The 24,834-nt window shown below is 48.2% G+C and overlaps 2 protein-coding genes across 2 annotated transcripts in view; one reads left to right on the top strand and one right to left on the bottom strand.

Annotated features, from left to right (window-relative positions):
* The window catches only part of LOC149461193 (mitochondrial mRNA pseudouridine synthase RPUSD3-like), a 30,750-nt gene extending 15,979 nt beyond the window's left edge, over window positions 1-14,771 (top strand). Inside the window, 4 exon segments of the mRNA XM_089678799.1 lie at window positions 3,411-3,466; window positions 3,468-3,535; window positions 7,176-7,315; window positions 10,670-14,771. Of these exon segments, the coding sequence (XP_089534925.1) occupies window positions 3,411-3,466; window positions 3,468-3,535; window positions 7,176-7,315; window positions 10,670-10,864 (459 nt within the window). The 3' untranslated portion in view covers window positions 10,865-14,771.
* A 6,864-nt stretch (window positions 14,772-21,635) lies between these two features.
* Window positions 21,636-22,295, bottom strand: LOC149461192 (tubulin tyrosine ligase 3-like). The gene has a single exon (XM_089678807.1). The coding sequence runs from the start codon at window positions 22,293-22,295 to the stop codon at window positions 21,636-21,638; it is 660 nt and encodes a 219-aa protein (XP_089534933.1).
* Between the last annotated feature and the right edge of the window lie 2,539 nt (window positions 22,296-24,834).

Here is a 24,834-nt window from a genome sequence, read left to right as displayed (position 1 = left end):
TGACACCAAGGACGGGGCGCTGTTCCTCCCCCCACTGACACCAAGGACGGGGCGCTGTTCCTCCCCCCACTGACACCAAGGACGGGGCGCTGTTCCTCCCCCCACTGACACCAAGGACGGGGCGCTGTTCCTCCCCCCACTGACACCAAGGACGGGGCGCTGTTCCTCCCCCCACTGACACCAAGGACGGGGCGCTGTTCCTCCCCCCACTGACACCAAGGACGGGGCGCTGTTCCTCCCCCCACTGACACCAAGGACGGGGCGCTGTTCCTCCCCCCACTGACACCAAGGACGGGGCGCTGTTCCTCCCCCCACTGACACCAAGGACGGGGCGCTGTTCCTCCCCCCACTGACACCAAGGACGGGGCGCTGTTCCTCCCCCCACTGACACCAAGGACGGGGCGCTGTTCCTCCCCCCACTGACACCAAGGACGGGGCGCTGTTCCTCCCCCCACTGACACCAAGGACGGGGCGCTGTTCCTCCCCCCACTGACACCAAGGACGGGGCGCTGTTCCTCCCCCCACTGACACCAAGGACGGGGCGCTGTTCCTCCCCCCACTGACACCAAGGACGGGGCGCTGTTCCTCCCCCCACTGACACCAAGGACGGGGCGCTGTTCCTCCCCCCACTGACACCAAGGACGGGGCGCTGTTCCTCCCCCCACTGACACCAAGGACGGGGCGCTGTTCCTCCCCCCACTGACACCAAGGACGGGGCGCTGTTCCTCCCCCCACTGACACCAAGGACGGGGCGCTGTTCCTCCCCCCACTGACACCAAGGACGGGGCGCTGTTCCTCCCCCCACTGACACCAAGGACGGGGCGCTGTTCCTCCCCCCACTGACACCAAGGACGGGGCGCTGTTCCTCCCCCCACTGACACCAAGGACGGGGCGCTGTTCCTCCCCCCACTGACACCAAGGACGGGGCGCTGTTCCTCCCCCCACTGACACCAAGGACGGGGCGCTGTTCCTCCCCCCACTGACACCAAGGACGGGGCGCTGTTCCTCCCCCCACTGACACCAAGGACGGGGCGCTGTTCCTCCCCCCACTGACACCAAGGACGGGGCGCTGTTCCTCCCCCCACTGACACCAAGGACGGGGCGCTGTTCCTCCCCCCACTGACACCAAGGACGGGGCGCTGTTCCTCCCCCCACTGACACCAAGGACGGGGCGCTGTTCCTCCCCCCACTGACACCAAGGACGGGGCGCTGTTCCTCCCCCCACTGACACCAAGGACGGGGCGCTGTTCCTCCCCCCACTGACACCAAGGACGGGGCGCTGTTCCTCCCCCCACTGACACCAAGGACGGGGCGCTGTTCCTCCCCCCACTGACACCAAGGACGGGGCGCTGTTCCTCCCCCCACTGACACCAAGGACGGGGCGCTGTTCCTCCCCCCACTGACACCAAGGACGGGGCGCTGTTCCTCCCCCCACTGACACCAAGGACGGGGCGCTGTTCCTCCCCCCACTGACACCAAGGACGGGGCGCTGTTCCTCCCCCCACTGACACCAAGGACGGGGCGCTGTTCCTCCCCCCACTGACACCAAGGACGGGGCGCTGTTCCTCCCCCCACTGACACCAAGGACGGGGCGCTGTTCCTCCCCCCACTGACACCAAGGACGGGGCGCTGTTCCTCCCCCCACTGACACCAAGGACGGGGCGCTGTTCCTCCCCCCACTGACACCAAGGACGGGGCGCTGTTCCTCCCCCCACTGACACCAAGGACGGGGCGCTGTTCCTCCCCCCACTGACACCAAGGACGGGGCGCTGTTCCTCCCCCCACTGACACCAAGGACGGGGCGCTGTTCCTCCCCCCACTGACACCAAGGACGGGGCGCTGTTCCTCCCCCCACTGACACCAAGGACGGGGCGCTGTTCCTCCCCCCACTGACACCAAGGACGGGGCGCTGTTCCTCCCCCCACTGACACCAAGGACGGGGCGCTGTTCCTCCCCCCACTGACACCAAGGACGGGGCGCTGTTCCTCCCCCCACTGACACCAAGGACGGGGCGCTGTTCCTCCCCCCACTGACACCAAGGACGGGGCGCTGTTCCTCCCCCCACTGACACCAAGGACGGGGCGCTGTTCCTCCCCCCACTGACACCAAGGACGGGGCGCTGTTCCTCCCCCCACGGACACCAAGGACGGGGCGCTGTTCCTCCCCCCACGGACACCAAGGACGGGGCGCTGTTCCTCCCCCCACGGACACCAAGGACGGGGCGCTGTTCCTCCCCCCACGGACACCAAGGACGGGGCGCTGTTCCTCCCCCCACGGACACCAAGGACGGGGCGCTGTTCCTCCCCCCACGGACACCAAGGACGGGGCGCTGTTCCTCCCCCCACGGACACCAAGGACGGGGCGCTGTTCCTCCCCCCACGGACACCAAGGACGGGGCGCTGTTCCTCCCCCCACGGACACCAAGGACGGGGCGCTGTTCCTCCCCCCACGGACACCAAGGACGGGGCGCTGTTCCTCCCCCCACGGACACCAAGGACGGGGCGCTGTTCCTCCCCCCACGGACACCAAGGACGGGGCGCTGTTCCTCCCCCCACGGACACCAAGGACGGGGCGCTGTTCCTCCCCCCACTGACACCAAGGACGGGGCGCTGTTCCTCCCCCCACTGACACCAAGGACGGGGCGCTGTTCCTCCCCCCACTGACACCAAGGACGGGGCGCTGTTCCTCCCCCCACTGACACCAATGACGGGGCGATATTCCTCCCACTGACACCAATGACGGGGCACTATTCCTCCCACTGACACCAATGACGGGGCACTATTCCTCCTGCAAAATTACAGTTATGAAGTAGCAACGAAAATAATTTTATGGTTGGGGGTCACCACAACATGAGGAACTGTATTAAAGGGTCGCGGCGTTAGAAAGGTTGAGAACCACTGCTCTAGGCCTTTCCTCCCCAGCCTGACTGTCCCTGGCCCAACCCTTTCATTCATTGGATTTCAGTTTTTTCCAATCATGCAGGCTCAGGATCACTTGGGGGTGTTACCTAGGGGGGTCTGCATACAAATAAAGCCTGACTCGGAATGCCCACTGCTCCCACTAATCAAGACACTTTAATATTTGCATAACTCCTCCCAAGAACCAGCTCATTGTTTTCTTAGGCACTGAGGGCTCTTGAAAGGAGTACTAAAGCAGGGGGCTGTGGTGTATTTAGGAAACTACTGTATGTACAGCACCTTGTTGGCCCCTCACAATAGCCATGATCTGCCTGCACTGCATAGAGAAGCACAGACACCCAGTGATCGTGTCACTGGGTCTAAAATAAGGTATGCAATGAAAAGATTTTATTTAAAAATGTCATTAGCATGTTGCTGGGGGAAGGAGGTATGAAATAAGCAGATGTGTTGAGTTATTTTTCTGTGTAGATGCAGTTTATGATTTTTGTACAGGTCATTCTAGTGACTGACCCATCCAAAGGGAGCCTGGAGAGAAGAGAATTGAAGGAGACGTACATTCTATAAGGTTCTGGACTCTGTGGATGGTTGTTCTTTGTTACAGCTGCAGCCCATGAAAGGTACATCATAAATGCTCTGTAGGCTCAATGATAGTCAGTGGTGAGACGTTTGCATGTCCTGGAACCCCTGTACTGCTCTATGTAACAAGGCCAGAGGGCAAAGGCAGCGCACCTGTGGTGGAAGGCCATGTACAGTATATTTTCAATGAGTGCGTAGTGCTCTAACCTCTTGGTGCTGGCGCCTCCCGGCCCTTTTAAGGGTTTCAGAAAACTGGGAGGCGGGGTTTAGGATCATGTGACCGCCGTGACACGTTGTCACGGCGGTCACATGATCGGGAAAGGTCTCGATCGAAAGTGGAGATCGGGATATTTCCGTGAGTACCAGACATGTGTCCTGGGAGCGTGCAGGGCGTGCACTCTCAGCACATATGTTCTTTTTTAATAGAACGCAAATGTGTGGCCGCTCGGCGTCTAGGCCCAAACGCCGGCAGGCCGGACATTTGGGTTCGGCCAGCATGAAGAGGTTAAATGTAAATCCAATTGCTAAAATCACATACAAGCTTTTCAAATCTGCAACTTTTCATTCTAATAATTCCTGCTGATCCTGCCATGAATGTACTTGTGCAGGCACTTCCTGTTACAGGGCGACAACGCTCTGTCTTTGTCTACCAGTTGTGCTCCTATGTTGTCACACTGTAACACGACCTCTTACAGAGATTACAAGTGGCTGTTTGAACCCACATCACACAGGCATGGTCTACTGCTGTCATCAGGAAACCCACCCTGAGAAATGTTATGCAGCCATCACTGGAGTGCATGTAGACAGGAAGAAGCTGCAGGAGATCAGAAGTAACAAAGGATACATAAAGATTGTTTTATCCAGTTTACTAACGTTTACAAAAAAATAGTAAATGCACATTATTTAGCAGGTAAAAGATGTGCATTTCATTTTTTTTTTTTATTCCCCCCCCCAATGTGTTGAACATAATTTACAGCAGCGGTGTCCACAATTTCTAAATAAAGGGCAAGATTACTGTCCTTCAGACTTTAGGGGGGCTAGACTGTAGCCGGTAGGAGAAACAGGCGTCCTGGTGTCAGTGGAGTAAATGCTACACTGTTAGTATTGGGAGAGTAATAGTGGTCCTTCATTGGTGTCAGTTGAAGCAATAGTGCCTCATTATTGGTATTCGTAAGAGAAATAGTGCCCCATCGGAGGTATCAGTGAGAGGAATGGTGCCCCATCATTGGTGTCAATGGGAGGAATAGTGCCCCATCATTGGTATCAGTGAGAGGAATAGTGCCCCATCATTGGTATCAGTGGGGGGAACAGTGCTCCATCATTGGTATCAGTGAGAGGAATAGTGTCCCATCATTGGTGTCAGTGGGAGGAATAGTGCCCCATCATTGGTATCAGTGGGAGGAATAGTGCCCCATCATTGGTGTCAATGGGAGGAATAGTGTCCCATCTTTGGTGTCAATGGGAGGAATAGTGCCCCGTCATTGGTGTCAGCGAGAGGAAGGGTGCCCCGTCATTGGTGTCAGCGGGAGGCATAGTGCCCCGTTATTGGTGTCAGCGAGAGGAATAGTGCCCCGTTATTGGTGTCAGCGAGAGGAAGGGTGCCCCGTCATTGGTGTCAGCGGGAGGAGTAGTGCCCCGTCATTGGTGTCAGCGGGAGGAGTAGTGCCCCGTCATTGGTGTCAGCGGGAGGAGTAGTGCCCCGTCATTGGTGTCAGCGGGAGGAGTAGTGCCCCGTCATTGGTGTCAGCGGGAGGAGTAGTGCCCCGTCATTGGTGTCAGCGGTAGGAGTAGTGCCCCGTCATTGGTGTTAGCGGGAGGAGTAGTGCCCCGTCATTGGTGTCAGCGGGAGGAGTAGTGCCCCGTCATTGGTGTCAGCGGGAGGAATAGTGCCCCGTCATTGGTGTCAGCGGGAGGAATAGTGCCCCGTCATTGGTGCCAGCGGGAGGAGTAGTGCCCCGTCTTTGGTGCCAGCGGGAGGAGTAGTGCCCCGTCTTTGGTGCCAGCGGGAGGAGTAGTGCCCCGTCTTTGGTGCCAGCGGGAGGAGTAGTGCCCCGTCTTTGGTGCCAGCGGGAGGAGTAGTGCCCCGTCATTGGTGTCAGCGGGAGGAATAGTGCCCCGTCATTGGTGTCAGCGGGAGGAATAGTGCCCCGTCATTGGTGTCAGCGGGAGGAATAGTGCCCCGTCATTGGTGTCAGCGGGAGGAATAGTGCCCCGTCATTGGTGTCAGCGGGAGGAATAGTGCCCCGTCATTGGTGTCAGCGGGAGGAATAGTGCCCCGTCATTGGTGTCAGCGGGAGGAGTAGTGCCCCGTCATTGGTGTCAGCGGGAGGAGTAGTGCCCCGTCATTGGTGTCAGCGGGAGGAGTAGTGCCCCGTCATTGGTGTCAGCGGGAGGAGTAGTGCCCCGTCATTGGTGTCAGCGGGAGGAGTAGTGCCCCGTCATTGGTGCCAGCGGGAGGAGTAGTGCCCCGTCTTTGGTGCCAGCGGGAGGAGTAGTGCCCCGTCTTTGGTGCCAGCGGGAGGAGTAGTGCCCCGTCTTTGGTGCCAGCGGGAGGAGTAGTGCCCCGTCTTTGGAGCCAGCGGGAGGAGTAGTGCCCTGTCTTTGGAGCCAGCGGGAGGAGTAGTGCCCCGTCTTTGGTGCCAGCGGGAGGAGTAGTGCCCCGTCTTTGGTGCCAGCGGGAGGAGTAGTGCCCCGTCTTTGGTGCCAGCGGGAGGAGTAGTGCCCCGTCTTTGGTGCCAGCGGGAGGAGTAGTGCCCCGTCTTTGGTGTCAGCGGGAAGGGTAGTGCCCCGTCATTGGTGTCAGCGGGAAGGGTAGTGCCCCGTCATTGGTGTCAGCGGGAGGAGTAGTGCCCCGTCATTGGTGTCAGCGGGAGGAGTAGTGCCCCGTCATTGGTGTCAGCGGGAGGAGTAGTGCCCCGTCATTGGTGTCAGCGGGAGGAGTAGTGCCCCGTCATTGGTGTCAGCGGGAGGAGTAGTGCCCCGTCATTGGTGTCAGCGGGAGGAGTAGTGCCCCGTCATTGGTGTCAGCGGGAGGAGTAGTGCCCCGTCATTGGTGTCAGCGGGAGGAGTAGTGCCCCGTCATTGGTGTCAGCGGGAGGAGTAGTGCCCCGTCTTTGGTGCCAGCGGGAGGAGTAGTGCCCCGTCTTTGGTGCCAGCGGGAGGAGTAGTGCCCCGTCTTTGGTGCCAGCGGGAGGAGTAGTGCCCCGTCTTTGGTGCCAGCGGGAGGAGTAGTGCCCCGTCTTTGGTGCCAGCGGGAGGAGTCGTGCCCCGTCTTTGGTGCCAGCGGGAGGAGTAGTGCCCCGTCTTTGGTGCCAGCGGGAGGAGTAGTGCCCCGTCATTGGTGTCAGCGGGAGGAGTAGTGCCCCGTCATTGGTGTCAGCGGGAGGAGTAGTGCCCTGTCATTGTTAATGAGAAGAACAGTGTCCCATCATTGGTGTCAGTGAGGAGAATGTGGGTGTCCCGTTGTCTGTCAGGAACTACAGTATCCCCCACTGTTCCTGACAGTGAAGGGAAATAGTGTCCCAAGGGCCGGATAAAGCCAAGAAAAAGGCCACATCTGGCCCCCGGGCCGCAGTTGGGAGACCACTGTCTTACAGTCACCTAAAAATGGAATTGCTCCTTTTGGGGAGGATTATTTGCATTTATCATTATTTTATATTTTTTACTACTTTTTATTTGCAGTCTTTAAAGACCAGCTGCTGGTTCAATGCACCCTGAAGTTTTGTCCAGTACTTGGCGATCACACGTACAGCATGCGGGTAGTAAAGATTTTGGGAAAGGACATCTATATCCCCTTTGATGTGGCTCTTCCACAAACTCAGGTAGATGCTTGGCTGATTTTCTTAAAGAGTACCTGTCACATTTCCAGTATAAATAATGTTCTAGAGCCAGTATACAAAATCTTACAACGTGAAGCGTTGCTGCTCTTTGCCGAAATGTGAACTCCAGGCAGATATAAGACACAATTGAATGCAGCTCTGTTATCATTCCGTGTATTTTGTAACCCCTTCCAGCCCAGCCCAGGGTCTCTGTATCAGGGTCTTTATGCCTGGTGGGTGGGAAAGACCAGCCGATCGTGTGATCATTGCAATTGCCTATCAGTGGTTATGTGATTGTGAGCCAGTCCTGCCAGCTTCCAATCATTAAGGGCTCATGTACACTGCAGCTGATAAACTGACGTTCAGGAGCCATTCAGCATTTTTTTCTGCAGCCCCTGAACTCTCCTTTATGTTTTCCTATGTGTCCATGTACACAGAGTCGTTTACAGTCATTTACAGGCAGTTGAGTTTACAGTTGTTTTTTTGAACGCACCAAACTGGAGTAGATTTTACCAGCGTTTCAAACGCTTGTAAACGTGGTTAACTGCGTTTATAAGCATTTGCGTTTAGAAGCATTTTTTTAACTGGTCCATATCCAGATGCTGTCCAGAGCCTTTTTTCATCATCAGAAATGCATGCAAAGTGTTTTCACTTTTTTACTGTTTTTCAGTGCATTCTGGGCGTTTGGGAAGGTCTCCTGAGGTTATCTTTTAAAAATGCTTCTAAACACAAACGTGCATAAACACGGTATGCAAACGCAGCTAAACTGATGTTTTTTTAACCTACGTTTTACAGCAGTCAGTTTCCATAGTTCAGAAGAGTTTTCCAAACACCCCGTGTACATGAGCCCTTATAGAGACCAAAGGCTGTCTTTGACAGCTTGGTCACTGTGCTGGGTATACGACGTGAGCACGCCTTCAATTCATAAAGCTCTGCCTTCCACGGACGCATATATGAGATGTGTGGGTTCTAAAGCCCACTCATTTTGCATTACGTGAACGGCAAGAGGTTAATGTAAGCAGTGTAAGTGCCTGAATGTGACTCAGTATCAGCATCTTGTAGTTCCTCAAACAGCAGAGCTCAGACTGGGAGTAAGAGAAACAGCATAAAGGAGGCAGTAATGTTTGCTGCATTTCCTTTTGCTGTGGCGTATCCCGATAGGAGGAGAGAGTGAAGTGCCAGAGTTCAGCCTATCAAACCTACTGCTTTTCTATTCACTTTTCAGTCACAGGGGGTGTAGGGGAATAAGGTCTGTAAGTATTAACTACTGCAATAAAAAAAACAAAGGGCAAACGTGAAATTCTGTTTGAAACTGGACAAATCTGCCACAGAGACATTTGACATGATTCAGAAAGTTTATGGCAATGCTGCAATGAGTTGGTTGAAGTGTTTTGAGTAGCACATGTGCTTCAAGAGCAGAAGAACATCACTGGAAGACGAGGAGAGATCAGGAAGACCTTCAACAAGCTCAACCCTCGAAAATGTCGAAACCAATCGGCAATTTGTGCATGATGATCATTGGAGAACAATCCACAACATTGCTGCCATTGTCGGTATATCATACGGCAGTGTTTCTCAACCTTTTTTACAGTTTAGGCACCCTTAAAAATGGACAATCCCGAGGCACCCTTAAAAATGATGGACAATCCCGAGGCACCCTTTTAAAATGGACAGTCTTGAGGCACCCCATTCTAAAAGTGAAATGTTTTATATAACGCAGCAACATCCACACATGTAGGACACCCAACATTAGAGGGGATTCATTCTTCCAAAGCAAATACACTTTTGCACACTGGTACTGACTAGTATTCCCATGTTTCTCCTCTCCCTCAGTTTTTCTCCATCACTGAGCTAATGTGACCCCAGCACTGATGGAGGGGGGCAGGGAAGGGTCAAACTAGGATGCTGTGCAGGCAGCTGACATCCTGCTTTTCAACTGATGATGTCATTGGTTGTCAGGATGCTGGCACCTAGAAGGTCATAATGTTGCACAATGAAAACCCTGTGGCTTTGTGTAACTAAAAGGCAGGCTTGTATACAAGTTTTGGGCATTTGGCCAAGGCACCCCTGAAGAAACATGAAGGCAGTCCAGGCTATCCTCATGTGTGATTTGAACATGTGACATGTGTTGGTTATGTGTTAGAGAAGACACTGGTAGCTTGTGATGAGGCAGAACTCTGCCTTTACTTGTGTGGCTTAAGTTACAAACATACAGAACACATTTCAGCAAACTGTGACAGCAGACATCTTGGTTTGAGATGAGAGAGAAGAATAGAGAACCAACAAGTTTTACACATATGCACAACTAATAACCTTAGTGTACAGTGCCATCTACTGGTCAAGTGATATTAACATACAACACTATATATAGTACATTATAGTACATTGTGTTGCATTCCCAACAACATGTTGCTGCCAAGTTCGACCCCAGGCTGCAATTATCTCACTTCTGCACTCACCAAATCTGGCTCCTGCAGACTTTACCCTCTTTGTAAAGAAGAGATCCAAGAATAGCAGAAGGTGCTTGATGCGCTTTGAAAAGAAGACCTCCAGGACACATTCCAGAAGTGACCGGAACACTGGGAGCGCTGTATTGCTGTGCAAGGGGACTATGTTGAAGGTGGAAGTGTGTGAACGTAGATAAAGTACTTTCTTGTAAACAGTGGTAGTCGCCAAACCTTTTGATACCATCTCATCTGTATTGTAGCTGTAGGTATATGCCTAGAGTTCTGCTTTAATATTTGTTTAAAATTATGTTTATGACGAGACCTATAATAAAAAATAAACACAAGAAAATTTATTTTTATTTAATAACATACTACGGCATTGAAGAGCAAAAAGTGATGATAATCATTTAGACCCTGTTGGCATTCCAGACTCATTGGGAGACATAATTTCACTTCAGACAGCCAAAATGAAAGCTCAACTCTAGGCAAATGGTCACCCAGTCAGGGCAAAAGTAAACAAAACAACTCGGGCTGCAGGGGTGAGCCTGGGCTTTAAACTCCAACCAAAATGTATCTCTAGCTTTAGATGGCTTGAGGAAGAATTGCATTTCTGTCAGGCTTTTATTTCTGCCTGTGAACCTGTTTGATAGACTTCCCCCTTAATTCCTGTTCACCAAATAAAAGGGATTATCACCGTGACAGAAAGGCGCAGATAGTAAACCATTTCAGATGTTCTAACCCCTCTTCACGGCTTAAATTGTATTGTTGTTTGTGTCCCTATTGGAGACATTTCCCATCCTAATAAATCATCTCAATAGGAAAACCTATCCATTGTATTTATCCAACACCAGAGAAGTTTACTGAACATTGTGGTAACAAACCGATTCATGTTTGTCTTGGTTTTCTCCAGCGGGTAGAAGAGAGGATTCTTCGTAAGATGCATTTTTCAAGCCAGCTGATGCATCGGATGCCTCTTCACCTCCACCTTCACCAGCTGTTAATGCCAAAGGATCCTCGAGGGAGGTACCCTGCACATATCCAGGCTCCACCCCTGCCCTTCTTCCAGCGGACAATGGAACTCTTGGGACTTAGGATGCAAAATTAACCTGCTTGCATTAAGCATGGTTTCATCTGCAGATGGATTTCAGGATTGTCTAAGCCAGCAATGGGTAAACTACGGCCCGCGGGCCGTATACAGCCCGGCGGACCTTTTAATCCGGCCCGCGGAGCTAGGCTCCCGCTAGGCTCCTCTCACAGTCTGCCCTGAAGACCGGTGTAGCATGAAAATCTGTCTCCTATGAGGATCTGTCCCCCTCGACGTATCTGCGCATGTGCCGGAGATCGCCGATCGGCTGCTAATGCCTGAAACTGGCACATGCGCAGATACGTTGAGGGGGACAGATCCTCATAGGAGACAGATTTTCATGCTACACCGGAACGGCGCGAGAATACGGCGATAGGAACGCGCGAAGCAAAGGTAAGTGAATTGACACGGGGGACTTGGGGACTTAATATGGGGGATGAATTAATATGGGGAATGAATTACTATATGGGGGATGAATTACTATATGGGGGATGAATTACTATATGAGGGATGAATTACTATGCTTACTATGGGGGAATATTACTATACTTACTATGGATGACACATACACATCATTCATCTACTCTTGGTCTGGCCCCCAGGTCCAATATATGAACCCATTGCGGCCCTCAAGTCAAAAACTTTGCCCACCCCTGGTCTAAGCCATTTCCAACTGTATCATGATTTCACTGTGGACTTTTAACTGTAGCTCCCTGCAGAATATATTTTTTGGGGACAATTTGAGTGATCCCAAAACACATACAATAAGTAGCCTCGTTTCTGGATTTACAAAATAGTTTTTTTGTTTTGTTTTGTTTTTTTTAACTGTAATGCAACTTAAAATGACAGTGTCACTTCATGCTCTTAATTATGACTTCATTGTTTTTTTAACACATAAACACATGTAATGATAAAACATCACCTTTTCTAATGTTGGCCTCCAAGCATAGGTTGATGTGACTGTGGGCAAAATACAATAAAAAGATGTGCAATACCATATAGATAAAGTAATAGAAGTACCACTCCTCCACTAAAAGTTCAGAATGGGATTTTATTTAAAAATCTTCATAGGAAAGTCAACGTGTTTCAGGTGCTGTAAGAGTCCCCCTTTGTCAGGGCTGAGAAGGACCTAAAATCTGAACCGTGGACCATGCAATAACAGAGGTATGGACAATATCCATCTCCTGTCTACATGTGTGATTTCACTGCAGAATGAACAGTGTTGTCACCATTTTAACCACTTCCCGTCCAGCACATGTCCATAAACGGCCGGGCGGGAGCAGTGCAGGAGCGGGTTGCCGTTCATAAATGGCGCCCGCATTTTGAGCCTGTCTGTGCTCCATGGGAGCGTGCAGCACCGCAATCTGGTGTCTGCTTTGTCCTCCGGACACAGCGGAACACTGATCGCTGTACGGGACCTCAGTGATCACATGAATAGTAGTAAGCAAGATGTCACTTCCTGACATCATTGCTTACTACTAGTGAAATCTGTGAATGATCACAGAGATCACACGCTACAAGGCTATTCACAACAGCCTTGTACCATGTGACAAGCTGTGACCAATTGCAGCTCTCGCAGTAGGAGAAATGATTGCTTTTACAGCCTTTATGGTGTATTCAAAAAAAATCTTCATCAGGCAGTATATTTAAAAAAAAAACTAATAAAAATATTAAAAAATAATAAATTATACATAATTAAAATAAATGATCATTTTTGGTTATACAGTGAAGGAAATAGAAATTTGATCCCCTGCTGATTTTGAATGTTTGCCCACTCACAAAGAAATGATCAGTCTAAAAATCAAATGGTGTATTGTAACACTGAGAGAGAGAATAGTAACAAAAAATTCGAAAGAAATGCATGGCTAACAAATGATGCACTGATTTGCATGTTCACGAGGGAAATAAGTATTTGATCCCCTTCACAAAACATGACTTAGTGCTTGGTGGCAAATCCCTTGTTGGCAATCACAGAGGTCAGACGTTTCCTGTAGTTGGCCACCAGGTTTGCACACATCTCAGGAGGGATTTTGGCCCACTCCTCCTGGCAGATCCTCTCCAAGTCCTTAAGGTTTGGTGGCTGACGTTTGTCAACTCAAACTTTCAGCTCCCTCTACAGATTTTTAATGGGATTAAGGGGTGGAGACTGGCTAGACCACTCTTCTTGAGCCACTCCTTTGTTGCCTTGGCTGTGTGTTTTGGGTCATTGTCATGCTGGAACACCAATCCAAGACCCATTTTCAATGCCCTGGCTGAGGGAAGAAGGTTCTCACCCAAGATTTGATGGTACATTGCCCCGTCCATCATCCCTTTGATGCAGTGCAGTTATCCTGTCCCCTTAGCAAAAAAAACACCCCCAAAGCAGAATGTTTCCACCACCATGTTTGACAGTTGGGATGGTGTTCTTGGGGTTATAGGCAGCATTCCTCTTCCTCCAAATTTGTTGAGTTGATGCCAAAGAGCTCGATTTTGGTCTCATCTGACCACAACACTTTCAACCAGTCCTCCTCTGCATCATTCAGATGTTTAGTGGCAAACTTCAGACATGTGCTTTCTTGAGCAGAGGGACCTTGTGGGCACTGCAGGATTTCAATCCTTGTCAGCATAGTGTGTTACCAATTGTTTTCTTGGTGGCTGAAGATCATTGACAAGATCCTCACATGTAGTTCTGGGATGATTCCTCACTGTTCTCATGATCATTGACACTCCACGAGGTGAGATCTTGCATGGTGCAACAGACCTAGGGAGACTTACAGTTGTTTTGCGTTTCTTCCATTTCACAAATGATTACACCAACTGCTTGGTGTTACTTTGGTAGCCCAGTCCAGCCTTGTGTAGGTCTACAATCTTGTCCCTGACATCCTTGGACTGCTCTTTGGTCTTTGCCATGGTGGAGAGTTTGGAATCTAATTGTTTGATTGCTCCTGTGGACAGGTGTCTTTTATACAGGTAATTAAATGAGATTAGCAGAACTCCCTTTAAGAGACTGCTTCTAATCTCAACTTGCTACCTGCATAAAAGACATCTGGTAGCCAGAAATCCTGCTGAACGCATTTCCTTCACTGTATCCGGTTTAACCTACCGGGCACTTTTACCCCCTTCCTGTCCAGACCAATTTTCAGCTTTCAGCAGTCTTATACTTTGAATGACAATTGTGCGGTCATGCAACATTGTACCCAAACTAAATTTTTATCTTTTTTTTTTTTTTTTTTTTTTAGATAAATAGAGCTTTCTTTTGGTGGTATTTAATCACCAGTGGGGTTTTTATTTTTTGCTAAACAAACCAAAAAAGACCAAACATTGTTTTAGTTTTTTAGCTTTTTTAGTTTTGTTATAAAGTTTTTAAAAAATTAATTTGTCTCCTTCACTGATTGGCACAGATAGGCTGCACTGATGAGGAGCCACTGATGAGGCTGCACTGTTAGGTGGCACTGATTCAACTGATGGGCAAAATGAACAGCCTCTTTACCTTTAGTAAATCAACCCCATGAAGTTTCCTGATCTGACTGTAACCAGCTGGATCAAGGATCCCGATCCTGGACTCTAAGGCCTGGTTCAAACAAGTGCAATGCGTTTTTGAGGAGATTGTGCCTAAATGGTTAGCACTTCCACCTGGCAGAACTAGGGTCATTGGTTCGTATGCCAACCTCGGCACCACCTGCCTGGAGTTTGCATGTTCTCCCTGTGCCTGCCTGGGTTTCCTCCGGGTACTCTGGTTTCTTCCCACACTCCAAAGACATGCTGGTAGGTTAATTGGCTCCTGTCTAAATTCGCCCTAGTATGTGTATGAATGAATGTGAGTTAGGGACCTTAGATTGTACACCCCTTGAGGGTTAGGGACCGATGTGAATGTACAATATATATGTAAAGCGCTGCGTAAATTGATAGCGCTATATAAGTACCTGAAATAAATAAATTTGAAGTGCAACTTGTGAGTGATTTTGACATGATTTTACTCCTGTGGATTTCATGCAGTTTCATCCCTAGTAGTCAAGGTGTTGCTGCTTTACCTGGATGGAGAGTTGAAGGTTAAAAAACATGAAATCACTTTCCAGATCGCATCAGAATCGAATATACGTGCAATTTCTATGTGATTCCTTTGAACTCTATGGGGCCAAAATTGTTCTGGAATCGCATCAAAGTTCCAAAATTGCTCCATGCTGAGTTGCATTCATGTAAATAGACATCATTGAGAACAATGTGATTTCCATCATCATGCAATTCTGTGCGACTCAAGTCTGAACCAGGACAGAGGCCTTACAGGGAATATGAATGAAATAGCCAGAAGAAAACACATGATAAGCAGTTATAAAACTTTATTTGCACAGAGCTGGGACAACCAGCACCATCACATTTCTCCAGGGAGATAAAGGTAGATAGTGAGAGAAGAGTGCATTTTTCTGCAGTGATTGTTCATTTTCCAAACAGTTTTACATCAATCAGTACAGAAAAAGTATATATCACAGTCTCATGTATGCAATAGTAAAGCACAGTGTATGCACCATGTTTAGCCTGTAGGGGGCCTCACAAACAGCACGGGTCATATAGTCTCTGAGGGCGTATGTCTGGTCAAAGTTATAAAAAAAAAAGTATTCAGTACATCTCTTCAATATGTGCACAGTTCCCTATATTTTCTTTCTCTTTAAAAAAGTACCAAAAAATACCTGTTGAACCTGTCCGAAATCCAGTGTGCTCATGACTTCTTTTAGTGAACTGACACCGCTGCCTCTGCTGCACTGAAATCCCAAGGAAAGAGAAAATAGGGGCGCCAATCTAAGTGCAGCATTAGAAGTAATTTTATTGCAAGGTTAAAAATATTAGCAACTCACTAGACATAAGTTGTTAAAAGGCATGTCACCCTCGAACGGGGTCCTGAAGGATCCAGGAGCCGATATGCAGCACAGCGAGTCTGGGCGTCCGGATGGTAGCTGAGAGCAGGTTCTCTGAGGCTCAGGAAGCGGCCGGCCACGATGAAGGAACCAGCCTGGAGCACAAATGGCACTGAAGTGGACATGACGTAACGCGTTTCCAAGCACAGCTTATTCTTCAGGCCTTTAGGAGGTCTGAAGAAGAAGCTACGCTTCGAAACGCATTACTGCCCCGTTTCACGCCATCACGCTCTGACGTCATGTCTACTCCAGCGCCATCTCCGCTCCAGGCTCGTTCCTTCATCGTGGTCGGACGCTTCCTGTGCCTCAGAGAACCTGCTCTCAGCTACCAACGGGACGCCCAGACTCGCTGTGCCGCATACCGGCTTCTCGATCCTTCAGGACCTTGTACAAGGGTGCCTTTTATCAACTTATGTCTAGTGAGTTGCTAATATTTTTAACCTTGCAATAAATGACTTTTAATGCTGCACTTAGATTGGCGCCCCCATTTTCTCTTTCCCTGTTTACAGAGTTCAGCTTTACTCTAAGGGTGCTGCCGCTGATGCTACCATTTATTGCCCACTACCCCCCCTGATTAACCACAGCCTGTCCAACAATCCCTCTCCCTTTAATTCCCCTGGCTATAAGTTTGACTTTATTTACGGACTTGTTATTGAACATTTCGCTGGATTTTTATTGGACTTTTAAGTTACTTTGGCTATACCCCTCCAACACCAAAATACCGATATATTTTGCTGAAATCCCAAGCAGTGTTGTCAGTCCTGTCTGAGTTTTCCTCTGCTTGACTACAGTACACTTTTCCCTAGGGTTATGGAGAGGGGAAGGTGTTTTGTAATCCAGCAGAGAAGAGCTTGGAAGAGCTGACAACACTGTTTGGGAGTTCAGTGCAGCAGAGGCAGCGTTGTCACCTCACTACAGAAAGTTGGGAGCTCATTGGATTTCTGGCAGATTTGATTGGTTTTTTTCTGTACTTTCAGCATTTTTAAAGAGATAAAACAGTGAAATTTGCATTTATGGCAGAAATATGTTGAATATGTTTTTAAAGAGGGAAGCTCGGAGAAGGTAGCACCAGTGAAGACACCAGTGAAGACTGTGGAATGGCCCAAACACCCAGGGTCCTGGGCTTCTTAGAGGCTGATTGTAAAGACAGCAACAGCAGCAGTATTAGAAGACATTGGATGACTCAGTTTAAAGTGCTAATTTTTTTTGGTGCAGAGAAGCTACTAGTTCAATACTTTGAGTCACCCCTTGGATCAAGAATGTAGAGAAAGTCACAGAAGAGTCAAATCCTGAGTGCTTTTTCCAGGTCACAAGTTATTGAAGCAAGAAACAGCCAGGCAGCCAACATTTTCAGATAGACCCATCAACAATGGCAGCCTCCATGTTTCTCTAAAACAAACCTGCCACTCCCCCAACTGATATGGCTATGTTTACCAATGAAGATAAGACAGCACCGGGTTCTGATTGGTTACATGAGTCTTCCACTGCAGGGCCCCCGAGGAGCCTCAACAACTCCGTGGCCTACAATATTCAACTTTCTGTCTTTGGAGATGTTGAGGCTGAAAATGTCCCCAAACATCCCACAATGCAATGTGTATATAGGGAGGTGCAGGAAGCGATTCCAACTGCTGACTTTTGAAAAAGTCAGTGTTTGCATATTGCATGTTTTACAGTATCATGCCGCAGCGACAGATTCTAATGCAAGAGATACCTTTCAATACTGTCTAGTCTGCATTGGTAAGGTCTGAGTTGGTGATAGGTTGACTTTAGAGAGACTCTGTCACCTTAAAAAAAAAAATATAGGCACTGTATACCTGCAGCTTTCATGTTTTTAAGGTGACAGAGTCTCTTTAAAACCAAAGGTCGATGCATGGACTGACAGGTGAGATCACAGCAGCAAGGATGTGATGATGGCGGTTCCTCGTGCCGAGAGCTGTTGTGCTCCTCCGTGGAACCTGCTGAGATGCGTCCCTTTGGATAGCTGGAAGCGGATTGGTTTAGGGGGGAGTTTGGTGCTCTTACAACAGCTACATGTGGCTTGCAGAGAGGAGATTCCCTTACAGAACAGGCAGGGCATCCGATGGGAGTCAAGTCCTGCATGATAAAGAAGGTTAGTTTAGTAACAAGGTCTATTTTACATATAGGGGATACCAGCATCATTTTCTATATGTTCTATTAGGGACACAGCTCTAAATTCCATGTTATGGCTATACTGCCACCTACAGGAGGATCTGGACACTAACATTCAAGATTATTATTATTATTATACAGTATTTATAAAGCGCCGATAGTTCGCTCAGTGCTGTACATTACAAAGGGGGACAGAACAATAACAATACAATGCAAAACATGAGAGGATCGAGGGCCCTGCTCTTTCGAGCTTACAATCTAGGAGGGAGGGGATGGTGGTACAGGAGGAGATAGCTGTGGGGGATGGAGTGGTAGGAAGAGTGGAGGAGGTCGGCAAGTTAGCAGGGGGTGGGGTAGGCTTCCCTGAAGAGATGGGTTTTCAGGGTGCACCTAAAGGAGAGGAGAGTACGTGATAATCTGATGGGTTGGGGCAGGGAGTTCCAGAGGATGGGTGACACCCTGGAGAAGTCCTGGAGGCGGGCATGGGAGGAGGAGACCAGGGAACTAGAGAGAAGGAGGTCTTGTGACGAGCGGAGAGTGCGTGCTGGGTGGTACTTGGATATTAGGTCAGTGATGTAGTTCAGGGCAGTATGGTGGACAGCTTTGTACGTCACTGTTAGGATTTTGAATTTGATCCATTGCGCAATCGGAAGCCAGTGGAGGGATTGGCAGAGGGGGGTGGCGGAAATGGAGCGGTTGGAAAGGTGAATGAGTCTGGCAGCCGTATTCAGGATGGACTGAAGCGGGGATAGCCAGCGGCGAGGCAGGCCAGTGAGGAGGGAGTTGCAGTAGTCGAGTCGTGATATGATGAGGAAGTGGATGAGCTGTTTAGTGGTTTCTGGGGTTAGGAACGCGCGTATTTTGGCGATGTTGTGGAGGTGGAGTCTGCACGAGTTTGTTAAAGATTGGACTGTTAAAGATGTCAGTACACTATAGGTAGATCAGGGGTGTCAAACTGGCGGCCCTCCAGCTGTTGCGAAACTACAAGTCCCATCATGCCTCTGCCTTTGGGAGTCATGCTTGTAACTGTCAATCTTGCAATGCCTCATGGGACTTGTAGTTTGGCAACAGCTGGACGGCCACCAGTTTGACACCCGTGAGGTAGATAATCAACCTCACCTAGCATGCTCAGTTTAGTGTAGAGTACTCAGAAGAAAGGAATTTTTTCTTTTATTTTGTTTCATGTTGGATTCATTCATTAAATACCATATTTTTAGCTAAAAAAAAATGGGGGGAAATGTCTGTGCAGAGCCATGCAAAGCAGTGTGCTTACAGTTGAAAGCACCCACACAGCACATAATATGAAACAGCACACAGTTAACCCTTTGATCGCCCCATATAATGACCCCTTCCTGCCCAGTGCCTTTAGTGCAGTATCAGTGCTTTTTTTATTAGCACTAACTACTGTATTAGTCTCACTGGGGATATCAGTGGCAGTTAATCAGTTCCCCCCCAGAATGCTTGCTGCAGTCCCGCTATAAGTTGCTGATCACCACCCAGACATGTAGCAAAATACATTTTGGCTTAAATTTATGACGAAATTTGATTTTTTTAATTTTTTTACTGGACATGTTTAATAGCTAAAAGTGAAAAATATTGTTTTTCTCAAAATTGTTGGTCTTTTTGTTTAAAGTGCAAAAAACTAAAAACGCACAGGTGATCAAATACCACCGGAAAAAAGCTCTATTTGTGGGAAAAAAGGACATAAATTTCATTTGGGTGCAGTGTTGAATGACCGCGCAATTGTCAGTTAAAGTACTTGCGATTAGGACTCTCCTGGATCCTGGATGGCAGAAAGGTTTCTATATGCTTTATGCGATGGAAAGATGTTTTTAATGTAAGCAGTATGATTAAAAGTTTGGATCTTAGTATGTGGCAGTATTACACTATGATTTGTTCCTTATATATGGGTATCTGACTGGCGTATATGGTGGAAACATATCTGAGTTGCTAGGGTGGAAGGATCCATACAGTGTTATAGGATCAAAGCAAACCCTGAGGACATCTGCAAGAGGATTTATATCATCAGGCAATTTCTGTGGATTGAGATCAAAGCATAAATTGTTTTGAATATTGGTAAGGGTATTCACTCCTTACCCTGATAGAAGTGTGCACTGTGTTATGAGTTTTTGAGCACAGTAGAGTGTTTCACATGCATGGTTTTGCACTGTATATTGCATGTGTATGTGGTTTGATATATACACTTGTTTTCACTTGGGTGAATATTACTGGAGTGATTTCACATGTAAATTTTTGATTTATAAAGGATAATGCACTGTGTATATTTTTTTTTTGAGGTAATCAAGTTTTTGCAAGCAGCGGAGAGTTTTTACACTTGAATCAATTTTTGGACTACACGTATTTATTTATTTATTTTATTGGGATATTGGATATATATTTTTTTTTTTTTTTGGACATTTCGGTTTTCAATTTTTTAATTATTTTCATATAGATTTTGGACTTTAATTTGAAATTATTATCTAATGAAGGGTTTCATTTATTAATTTTCACTGAGCATATTTATGTTTATATTTGTACACCTCTAAGGGTAGAGGTGAAGTGTGCTTAAAAAGAGTTGGGGAGAATTAGTGATCTACATTTACTATAGTTAATCAGTCCCCCCCCAGAATGCTCGCTGCAGTCCCGCTATAAGTTGCTGATCACCACCCAGACATGTAGCAGAATACATTTTGGCTTAAATTTATGACGAAATTTGATTTTTTTTATTTTTTTACTGGACATGTTTAATAGCTAAAAGTGAAAAATATTGTTTTTCTCAAAATTGTTGGTCTTTTTGTTTAAAGTGCAAAAAACTAAAAACGCACAGGTGATCAAATACCACCGGAAAAAAGCTCTATTTGTGGGAAAAAAGGACATAAATTTCATTTGGGTGCAGTGTTGAATGACCGCGCAATTGTCAGTTAAAGTAATGCAGCGCCGTATCGGAAAAAATGGCCTGGTCAGGAAGGGGGGGTAAATCCTCTGGAGGGCGAGGGGTTAAACAAATGAATACGAAAGCATTCGTTGTTTTCATTATAATTCTTTCACATTTGTTGAAATTTGCTATTGTGATTCAGAGATTCTGATACATCTGAATCTCTGAATAACAAAAATTTTGTCGGAATTTCAATTTGTAATGAAATGATTCATACATGTCTAGTTGGAGATATTGGCTTTACCACAGCCCTTGGGTAGCCCTTATACGTCAAATGGAAAAGCGATCGCCATTAAAAGTGTATTATCCAGTTAAAGTTCACCCTGTCAAAAAATAAAAGTCAGCAGCTACAAAAACTGTAGCTCCTGACTTTTAATAAAAAACAGCCACTTACCTGTCCCTCGGTCCCGCGGTGTGTCCCCCGTAGCCCGTTTCACCGGCTGTCCTGTATTCCAGGAGGCCGGCATCTTCAGTGTGGGCACCCGGCTGTGACAGCTTGCGGCTTCACAGCCGAGTACCCACTGCGCATGTGCGAGTAGCACTGCGCTTCCTGAATGGTCCTGTAGTCTTCTGGGACCTGTCACATGTCCCAAAAGACTACAGGGAGGGAGGACACCTTCCGCTTTCGATCGCCTAGGCAATCGGACCGGAAATGGGAGCGGGTACCTGTCAAATTCGGGTACCCGCTCCCCCCCACCCCCCAAAGGTACTAATCCTTAATAGGGAGCGGGGAAGCAGTCCTTAAAGCGGAACTTACCTTTTGGGTGGAGCTCCGCTTTAAAAACTAGAAGCAATCAACCAATTAAACTCCTTCTTGGACAAATTATGAGTGTATGTTTTATAAATGACAGATCTCTTTACCTGCCCTCGTCACCCTCTTAAGAAGCTGTATTTCTCCTGAGTCAAGGCTTGTAATCTTCAGATCCAAACGTGATGCATCTTTCTGCCCAATCAGGTGTTTTGTTAAAGAAGGCTTTTCCGAAACACACAGCTTAGGAGTGGCAAGCAAACGTTGGTGAAGCTGTATGACTTTTGCTGTGCTTACTCCTTGCATGAGCGATTTTGTGTTCTTGTGATCAACACCAAACTTCTCAGAAAGCCTGACCAACTCTACGCTCTCTGATCCGCACCGAGCTTCTGTCGTTGCTTTGTTTTCTTTATCTATGACTGTGGTTTTTGCCCTGTTCAAGGTGTGCAGTGTTTTGGTACGATAATTTGCTTTGAATGTTGAATATGGGATGGCGGGTGGGTGTCTGGTGGTATCATGAGGCCCAACAAAGCTTGTTGCTGTTGACACCTTGGCTTGCACCATGGAGAGAGATCTTTGGTGGTTGATCAGGTGAGTCATGCCTGGGTTGACAAGGTTAGTGGGTTGTCTTGGAAGAGGGACACGTGGATTTTTCACCATGGCTCCTTCAACCAGCAAATTTATCCCAATGTATTGAGGGATGTCTACTGCAGCCTGTAACACAATCAAGATGTTACCACAGTTCTCCATTGCTGGTCTTTTATAGTGCAAGAAGTGAAAAGTAACTGATGTTATTGATAGCTTTCAGAAGTGGTGGTCCACTTATACACAGTGCCTTGAAAAAGTATTCATATCTCTTGAAATTTTCCACATTTTGTTATGTTCCAACCAAAAATGTAAATGTGTCTGATTGGTATTTTATGTGATAGACCAACACAAAGTGGCACATACCGTATTTTTCGCTCCATAAGACGCACTTTTTTCCCCCCAAAAAAGGGGGGAAAATGTCAGTGCGTCTTATGGAGCGAATATGGAGCGGCCGGTTCGGTATTTCCACTGCCGCCGTGTCAGAATACCGGGCCGGCCGCTCAGCTCTACAGCGGGACCTTATAGAGATGACTGCTGACCTTTGGAGAGGGAGGGGGAGCGGGTACCTGAATTTGACAGGTACCCGCTCCCACTTCCGTGGAGTTGTTCTTTCATCTTACCCGTTCCTCTATCCAGCGGCGCGGTCTTCCTGGCTTCTGTAGTGTGGGCATGACAGCCGGGTGCCAAGTGCGCATGCGCAAGAAGCGGTGCTTTTTGTGAATGGTAAGGCGGCACCTGGGACACATGACAGATCCCAAAGCCGCCGGACCAATCACAAAGCGCAAGTGCTTCTCGCTCATGCGCACTGGGCACCCGGCTGTCATGCCGAGCACCATTACAGAAGCCGGGAAGACAGCGCGCGGCTGGATAGAGAAACAGGTAAGATGAAAGAACAACTCCGCGGAAGTGGGGGCGGGTATCTGTCAAATTCAGGTACCCGCTCCCCCCCTCCCCAAAGGTCAGCAGTCATCTGTACTGTCCACAGTCTCTGGTCATCCCCTGTACTATCCACAGTCTCTGGTCATCCCTGTGCTGTCCGCAGTCTCTGGTCATCTCCTGTACTATGCCCGCAGTCTCTGGTCATCCCCTGTGCTGTCCGCAGTCTCTGGTCATCTCCTGTACTGTGTCCGCAGTCTCTGGTCATCTCCTGTACTGTGTCCGCAGTCTCTGGTCATCCCTGTACTGTGTCCGCAGTCTCTGGTCATCCCTGTACTGTGTCCGCAGTCTTTGGTCATCCCTGTACTGTGTCCGCAGTCTCTGGTTATCCCTGTACTGTGTCCGCAGTCTCTGGTCATCCCTGTACTGTGTCCGCAGTCTCTGGTCATCTCCTGTACTGTGTCCGCAGTCTCTGGTCATCTCCTGTACTGTGTCCGCAGTCTCTGGTCATCTCCTGTACTGTGTCCGCAGTCTCTGGTCATCTCCTGTACTATGTTTGCAGTCTCTGGTCATCTCCTGTACTGTGTCTGCAGTCTCTGGTCATCTCCTGTACTGTGTCTGCAGTCTCTGGTCATCTCCTGTACTGTGTCTGCAGTCTCTGGTCATCTCCTGTACTGTGTCTGCAGTCTCTGGTCATCTCCTGTACTGTGTCTGCAGTCTCTGGTCATCTCCTGTACTGTGTCCACAGTCTCTGGTCATCTCCTGTACTGTGTCCGCAGTCTCTGGTCATCTCCTGTACTATGTCTGCAGTCCATTAGTTCAGAATTTTTTTTTCCTGTTTTCTGCCTCTAAAACCTAGGTGCGTCTTATGGTCAGGTGCGTCTTATGGAGCGAAAAATACGGTAATTGTGAAGTGGAAGGAAAATGAGAAATGGTTTTCCAAATGTTTTACAAATAAATATGTGAAAAGTGTGGCGTGCATTTGTATTCAGCCCCCCAGAGTCAATACTTTGTAGGACCACCTATCACTGCAATTACAGCTGCAAGTCTTTTTGAGGATGTCTCTACCAGCTTTGCACATTCAGAAAGGAACATTTTTGCCCGTTCTTCTTTGCAAAATAGCTCAAGCTCTGTCAGATTGGATGGAGAGCGTCTTTGAACAGCAATTTTCAAGTCTTGCCACAGATTCTCCATTGGATTTAGGTCTGGACTTTGACTGGGCCATTCTAACACATCTGTTTCCCTCTTGAACAAAATTGTATTGTAACTGTATAGTCTACCTTCATTTTCTAAAGCACTGTGCAAACTATTGGCGCTATAGAAATCATGTATTATAATAATAATAAATATGCTTTGATCGGAACAATTCCATTGTAGCTCTGGCTGGTTGTTTCGGGTCGTTGTCCTGCTGGAAGCTGAACCTCCGCCCCAGTCACAAGTCTTTTGCAGACTCTAACAGGTTTTCTTCCAAGATTGCTCTGCATTTAGCTTCATCCATCTTCCCATCAACTCTGACCAGCTTCCCTGTCCCTGATGAAGAAAAGCATCCTCACAACATGATGCTGCCACCACCATGTTTCACGATGGGGGTGGTGTGTTCAGGGTGATGTGCGGAGTTAGTTTTCCGCCACACATAGCGTTTTGCTTTTAGGCCAAAAAGTTCAATTTTGTTCTCATCTGACCAGAGCACCTTCTTCCGCATGTTTGCTGTGCCCCCCCCCCCCCACATGCCTTCTCGCAAACAGCAAATGGGACTTATGGCTTTCTTTCAACAATGGCTTTCTTCTTTCCACTCATCCATAAAGACCAGATTTGTGGAGTGCAC

Source organism: Staurois parvus, unplaced genomic scaffold (genome assembly GCF_062004578.1).
Source record: "Staurois parvus isolate SC_StPar_1 unplaced genomic scaffold, SC_StPar_1.0 ptg000209l, whole genome shotgun sequence".
In the NCBI taxonomy this organism is placed as follows: Eukaryota; Metazoa; Chordata; class Amphibia; order Anura; family Ranidae; genus Staurois; species Staurois parvus.
Note: the sequence above shows the minus strand (reverse complement) of the source record. Positions and strands in the feature narration are given on the sequence as shown.

Excerpts from the sequence above, each read along its gene's own strand:
- LOC149461192 (XM_089678807.1), bottom strand. The coding sequence starts at position 22,295 with ATGGAGAACTGTGGTAACATCTTGATTGTGTTACAGGCTGCAGTAGAC.